The following is a 7,539-nucleotide window of genomic DNA, read 5'->3' as shown; positions in this document are numbered from 1 at the left end:
TCCCCCCCCCCCCAACCCCACCCATCCCTCTCCTCTCCGCTTACAAAAGTCTCCTCTCATTCTCTGCTGCTCCTCATTTTCCCTCAGAACAAACCTCCCTCCCTATACTTGCTCTCAAACAACCTCCCTTTGGGCGAAAAGCTCCCTGAATTTTCAGAAAAAGATTAGATGGGTATTGATGATTTCTGCCAAACGGGCCTGGTTTTAGGGTTGGGGCTTTCATCGCCGTCGTCTTCGGCGGCGGCCGGTGATCAGAAGTCCAAGAAGCCGGCGGCAGCCCGGAAAACGACTGAGCCCTCACTGACTCTGAGCCTCTCCGGGGAAACCTTTGATCAGGTTCGTCCTGTGAGGAAGGTGGATTTTGATTATAATAAGGTTAGTTGTACTGACCGGCAGTCCGCTGATTTGTACGGTCAGGACAGTGGCGCCTCGTCTTTCTCCAACGTTAGTGTGAAGAGGGAGAGAGAGACTGGCGGTGAAGAGGTGGAGATAGAGAGGGTTTCGTCGCGGGCTAGCGATGAAGATGATGATGGATCCAACGGTAGGAAGAAACTTAGGCTCACTAAAGCGCAGTCTGCTCTTTTGGAGGAGAGCTTCAAGCACCACAGCACTCTCAATCCTGTAAACTCTCTCTCTCTCTATATATATAAATATATAATATCGTCAGTGGATATATACATGCAGGCATATATATGTATGGATATGTGTGTTAATTTATGTGTGATTGGTTAATTATCAAGATCCAGTGGATGATGGGGTTTTGTGTTTATTCATCGTACAGAAACAAAAGCAAGAATTGGCAAGAGAGTTGAAGCTTAGGCCCCGACAGGTTGAAGTTTGGTTCCAGAACAGAAGGGCCAGGTCTGTATCTCCGCATCATATTTTCACTTTCATTTTCAAAAAATTGAGAAAGCGTTATGAAACCAAACACGACATAAAAAGGATTTTCATTTTTCCAATTATTTAAAAATAAAAAAGCATAAATATATTCGTTCTCTTTTGTATAAAGATCATTCCAAAAGATTTACACGGGGCCCGTGTTTTAACTTTTAGCTGATTATTGCCGAAATTATCTCAACACCTAATTTTCGAATTTAAAAAAAACGGAATTATTAATTTATTTATATTATTAATAAATATCATTCCATTTTTAACAGAACCAAGCTGAAGCAAACAGAAGTGGACTGTGAGTTCTTGAAGAAATGCTGCGAAACCCTGACGGACGAGAACCGGCGGCTGCAGAAGGAGTTGCAGGAGCTAAAGGCGCTGAAACTAGCGCAGACGCCGCTCTACATGCAGCTGCCGGCGGCCACCCTTACCATGTGCCCATCCTGTGAGAGGATCGGGGCTGAGAACGCCGCCAAGAGCACCTTCAATATGGCGCCGAAGCCGCACTTCTACAGTCCCTTCACCAACCCATCAGCGGCTTGTTGAATCGGCTTTAATTCTACTTAGAAAACTAATATATATATATATATATATATATATATGGAGGCATGCATCATCATCCCACAACCCTGATTTTTGATTCGGTTAAGGGCCTGTAGTAAAAAAAAAAGGATAAGTGCAGCTAATTTAGAGAAAGTAGGTATTATTTACTAATCATGATCTTTATTTTTGGGTTTTTATTTTTATTTTTTTATGTGAAATGAATGTAAATCATTAATTATGAATTATATATATATAGTGAGGAAATTATATATTGTTTATTACTGTTGCCGGTACACATGTACATACCCTTTTAAAGAAATTTCTACAATTATTGTTGTATTATTGAGCAATAATTATTTTAATATCTCAATAAGTTGAGAAATGCACTCTGTTGATCAATATAGCAAAAAATAATAAAAAAATTACAAAAAATTCATATAAAAGTGTGGTAATTATGAAAAAAAATGTGAATTCACGTAAAATGGGACTTAAATGCATAATTTTGAATTTATTCATAACATCTCAATTTTAACTAGTAGACTATCACGATTGGTGCAATTATTGTTACATCATTGGTGAATGATTATATAAATATACTATAATGTTTTAGAGAATATGTACTAATTATATATTTTTAAAAAAATAACTAAAATACAATTTGCATTTCTTACACAATCAATCAACTTTATAAAATTAACAAATTATTCAAAAAAAAAAGTATACTTTGCCTAATTATGAACAAAAAATATCATAAAATTGCATACCATCAACATTATCAACTCCCTACATACATATAGATCATATTTTTTAATTCGAAAACAATTACAGACATATAGAGTTGAGTTGTGTCCGTAGGATGTAATGAGTAGTGGTTGGGATGACGTGGTATTTGTGTGTATTTCCAGTATTAGTATGTGGGAGCGAAGAGTAGAGAGTTCCAAAAATGTGTAAGAGAGGCGTGTAGGTTAAGAAAGGAATTGATGATTTGAATTGAGAAAGAGAAAAGATTGGAAGAATGGATGGATATGATGCGGCATGGCATGGGCGTGAGATGCCCCAACTTTATGGGGACCGGTGGGTCACGCCCCACGTGATGTTCCCGTGCTCCTCCCCCTACCCTACTTCTCCGATTATCCACCACTTCACTTGCTGTGCCACAACAATCTTGCCACTTGCCACGCCTCATATATTATGGAATCAAATCAGCTTAAATGTAATTTTGTCCTGTTTTTATTATATATTGACGTTTTAATTCTACATGGTTTTAAGATAATAAATAGGTCATGTAATTATTTTTTTGTTATTTTGGTATATTAATCTGATTAATGAGAACTAAAATCTCAAATTAAAAAAGCCCGTGTGGAACCCATGTTTTTTCTCGGTAATATTTACCAACTCTGACAACTGAAGGATCAAAATCTTAAAAAATTAAAAAGATTATAGAACTTATTTGTTGCGCCCCTAAAAAGATAAAGGACTAAAAAGCAGGTCGAGAATTGCATTGTATTTAATATTAATTAAGTGCTAATTGCTAAATTACAAATTATAATTTTAATGTCATTTAATATATATTTTTAATAATAATTTTAAAAGTATTATTTTTTATTTCATTACAGTGTCGTGTCGAACAATCAATTTATTTTTCAAGAATTCCTTGATACAACCATTATTTGTGGAGGGCCACTACATTGTTGATGGGGTTCAACAATTGAGTAAAGTAATTTCTTTTTTTCCTCGAAATGATAGTTTTAAATTGTTAGAAATATATATATATATATATATATATATATAGAGAGAGAGAGAGAGAGAGAGAGAGCACCAAATGAATTTTATTAGGGTTGGGAAGTGTTTGTTTAGTCAACAATTAGGAGTACTATTCACATCTACGCGATGGTCAATAAGGTTGTGGAATGGCATTCTAACAAGGACTTTTTCATGAATTTCCAGCTTTTGACTGAGCTTAGGAGCCAAGATTTAGGACTTACCAAACACGTTATACAAAATGGATTTTGCGTTTGTTTTCCGAATTAGGTTAAGGGTGAAGAGTTTGGTCCGACTTCTAAATAATTTATTATAAATGAGTTAATTTTTTGTTTGATTAATTGGTTATTATTAGAATTGATTTTGTAAAATTGTGTAGTTGGCCAGAAAAATTGAATTATAACTTTTTAAAAGGTGTATATATATTATTACATTTCAGTAATTCAAAAGTGATCATATCTTAGGTTGTGGGGAAATTGAATTTTCTTTCTATAATTTAAGCTCAATTTTAAATCTTATTTGTGGGATTTTTTAAAATAGTCCAATAATTTGCAAAAGATTAGATTTTCAGTCATTTTATTAATTTTTGTAAGAAAATTGATGGAAGACCATGTGCAAGTCACGTGCCCGTCATCTTTTTAAAATAGAAGGAAACGGCTAAAGGACTGGTAAGTGGATTTTTATAGTCAATTTTCTAAGAAAAGTCGGTATGAGGATTAAAATTGAGAATCATTTTTAAAATTATGAAATTATTTTCGAAAATTCCGTAAATAATTGGACTAATTAAAAATGTACAATACTTAAGCTATGGAATGCAAAATACAATACCTCCATAGGTTGCCAAACAACAGACGACAACAAAGTTACAATTGACCAAAAGTAATTTGTTGCCAAATGTCTTAATCACCATACGTGATTTTAGAAATTTCAACCGCTAGCCCAACAACCTAAAATTGGTTCTAAAATTTGCAAATCAAAAATAAAAAATCTCAAACCATAAACGGGAAACAGTAAGAACGACTTTTAATTTATTTAACACGTACATATATATACATATATATAGATATATGACATGAAAATGCTTATAGAAGTAATACGAAAAATTAAAAATAAGTGATGTTATATGATTTCTTTTTTTTTTTTAAAGATTAAATTAATTATGGTCGGAAGATATAAAAATAAATATTATATATTTTTATTCATATGATGGAAAAATATAAAAACAAATCTTTAACATACAAAAAATTATGTAATAGCTGAAATATATATATATATATATATATATATAATTACAGTATTGATTAGATGTATTGAAAAGTTTTCAACAGAACTCATTTCAGTTAGACAATCACATCTTCCCACAAAACTATGTCTTAGAAATTCTTTTCGTGGAAGTTCATATTTGTTTGGCATAGCTCAAAAGATTTTCTTAAATTTATTTATTTATTCATCAATTTTCCATTGATCCCAGACCCTAAAAACTTATAAAAAAAAATAAAAAAAGCAACATTCTCTTTTACAAACCCTAAACCCTGGAAGAATGGGTAATTAGTGTACTAATACTTATAATAAATGCGTCCAACACGAAGGGTTGGTGCAATGATGTAAGACCACATTGCGTTCATATACGTCTAGTCGATCTATCTAATAGAAAGCGTCATGTTTAAATCCCATCATGTGCAAAATTCTCTCAACCAACGACCGCCAAGAACTGGGCACTAGGATTAATCTGAACCCTCAGCAGTTGGGAACATGTCATAGATACAAATACACATGTATATGTTAAATTGCATTCTTTTTTGATCTTTGTAAATGTAGTGATTCACTCAACGGCAGCTTTCGATGGTTCTAAAAGCACAGAAGCCAAACACTTTCTAGTTGCAGGAAAACAATTGTCCAGAAATAGATTTGTGATGCGATATTTGCAGGGGTGTTGGCATGCAGAACCGACAGCATCTTTACCTACGTTAAACATACTCATCTCATCCGGTCCAGAAATGGGGGCATGGAAAGCAAACAATGCCACTTTCGCTGTTCCCTAACGTTTCTTCACACACACGTTATCATCATCATAATTGGTCATCATCAAAGTCCAACATTCGGATCATCGGTAGGGCCCCTTCCCCTCACTCTCTTCATTCATTTCATCTCCTCCCCTTATATATCTTTTTAACCTACCGACTCCTATTTCTTCTATTTTTTTCTTTTCTTGGTTGAAATTATACTAAAAACTTAAATTGGATTAAATTTATTATCATGTTATATAAATTTAGTGAATTTAATTTTACTCATTATTATTTATATATTATTATTATTATTAATTTTATTTTGTTTAAGATTTATTAAAGTTGTGCCCGACTTGTTCTCTGTAGTCTCGTGAATATAAATTAAAGAATTACGTATGTTTAATTCAATTTTCATTAAATTAAGTATTATGATGAATCCAAATGTTGTCCGCAAAATATATATATTCAAATAAGATAACAAATTTATACACTATAGAAAGATAAGATTATCCACAAAAAGATATTTTCATTTCTTTGTGTGTGTGAAAATTATCATAACAAGAATTGATGATAAAAATTATGCATAATTTTTTTATTAATTTATTTAAACACAACTTATTTGTTTTATCATATTTTTTTTTTATAAAATATAATATTATTTTATCATTTTTATCCATTGATATATATATATACACACACACAATGTACAGTAGATGGTGGATTTGATTATTTTTTTACTCAATTGCAAATATTAATTAATTTAAAAATGAATTTTAACAATGGAATTTTTTGTACATGACAAATTGTAATTAAGCTAATAGGTTTTCGATACTTCTGCCACATTAATTATGTAATTGTTTATTTTTAAAAACTAAGTAAAATTAAATTTAGCTTGTAAAATACTGAAAATGTTGAAATTTTAAAGATGGACAGTGAAAATAAAATGAAGAGGATTCTTATCACTTACTTTTCTGAAGGCCCCTTTTACGCACAACTTTACATGACAATAGTTTGTGTCATATTCGCCCTTTTTCATAATAAGTTGTTCTTTTTAGAATTCTTAATTTGAATTGAAGAGTCTCATATGGGAGATTGAAAACATAAAATATTATATAGTAACTTTATTTTTGATAAAAGTGCTATGATTTTTATAATTTACATATTTTTCTTCTCCTTTTTTTCTTCATATTTTATGTTTATTCTTTTTCCTTTTTTTTCCAATTTGACATTTGCGTTAATTACACTAAGACCCCTTTTGAAAATGAAAAGGTACACTTTTTTCTAAAAAGATTTTAAAATTACACTTAAACTCCGTCGAAAATTCATTGTTTATACCTGACTCCTTGTCGCCATGATTTGGACAAAAATACTGATGTTAGAAAAATATATATAAATTTTTAATTTTACCCATCGATCAACATTTCACTGTAATATTTTTATACTTATAAGGAATCAATATTATACATATAAAGTCAAAATGGTGTAATTGTAATAAAGTAGTGCTTCCAACCTATAATCACTGGATATAAATATTACAAAGGAATGTTAAACGAGAAATAAAATAAAAAATTTATGTAAATTTTTTACTCTTGTCCGTATTTTTCATCTTAATTAACCCAAACGGAAGGGAGTCAGGTGTAAAAAGAGAATTTTCGGAGGGAGTGTAAGTGCAATTTTAGAACTTTTTTAGCAAAAAGTATAATTTTACATTTTCAAAGGGGGTCTAAGTATAATTAATCCTGAAATTGGGATGGATGTGGGGGTGCGTCCGAAATATGGATCAAAATTTATTTTTTAATACATATTTCAAGTTAATAAATATTAAAAACTTTTCAGAAACATTGCAGAAAATGATAAAATTAAAGAACATATACACATTGTAATCATAAAAATAAAATTTAAACACATTACCTTTATCTATTTGATTCTTAGATATATCTACTTTAATTCTGTATCATTTGTGCCAAATAAAATAATTTGGAATTATTATTTGATGTAGTTGATATGAAAAGTAAGGGTAAATTACAATGGGAGTCCCCTGAAATTTATCATAATTACAAATACGTACTCTCTTGTTATTTAAAAATTTATAAATACCCCCCTAAAATTACAAATACCTTAACAAGTATCCCTTGTATATAACAACGCATTGTAGGGGTTATATGTAATTTCAGGAATTATTTATAAGGGGAACACATATTAATTTACCCTAAAACTAAACAACTATAGTATTTATCTTTAACTATGTGTTCTGAAATGTCTTTATTACTTTAATACATGTGCATAAAATATTAGTAATTTAGCGTAATATTAAATTAATTATTATTAATAAAAATAGTTA

The 7,539-nt window shown here is 30.9% G+C and overlaps 1 protein-coding gene across 2 annotated transcripts; it reads left to right on the top strand.

The window, feature by feature from the left end:
• LOC105158569 (homeobox-leucine zipper protein HAT22) lies at positions 17-1,707 on the top strand. Of its 2 annotated transcripts, XM_011075359.2 has the most exons (4): positions 17-336; positions 418-621; positions 782-861; positions 1,158-1,707. In XM_011075359.2, exons 1-4 carry the CDS (start codon positions 169-171, stop codon positions 1,432-1,434), a joined length of 729 nt encoding a protein of 242 aa, XP_011073661.1. In that variant the 5' UTR covers positions 17-168; the 3' UTR covers positions 1,435-1,707. The 2 variants fall into 2 exon arrangements, with proteins under 2 accessions (XP_011073661.1, XP_011073660.1); XM_011075358.2 differs by having other exon boundaries at positions 17-621.

Source organism: Sesamum indicum, linkage group LG3 (genome assembly GCF_000512975.1).
Source record: "Sesamum indicum cultivar Zhongzhi No. 13 linkage group LG3, S_indicum_v1.0, whole genome shotgun sequence".
Taxonomy (NCBI): Eukaryota; Viridiplantae; Streptophyta; class Magnoliopsida; order Lamiales; family Pedaliaceae; genus Sesamum; species Sesamum indicum.
Note: the sequence above shows the minus strand (reverse complement) of the source record. Positions and strands in the feature narration are given on the sequence as shown.

What these genes read in the sequence shown, in the direction of transcription:
- LOC105158569 (XM_011075358.2), top strand. Translation starts at nt 169, where the DNA reads ATGGGTATTGATGATTTCTGCCAAACGGGCCTGGTTTTAGGGTTGGGG. An exon ending in ACCACAGCACTCTCAATCCT is followed by an intron (nt 622 to 781) that starts GTAAACTCTCTC and finishes TTCATCGTACAG; the next exon opens with AAACAAAAGCAAGAATTGGC. An exon ending in TTCCAGAACAGAAGGGCCAG is followed by an intron (nt 862 to 1,157) that starts GTCTGTATCTCC and finishes CATTTTTAACAG; the next exon opens with AACCAAGCTGAAGCAAACAG.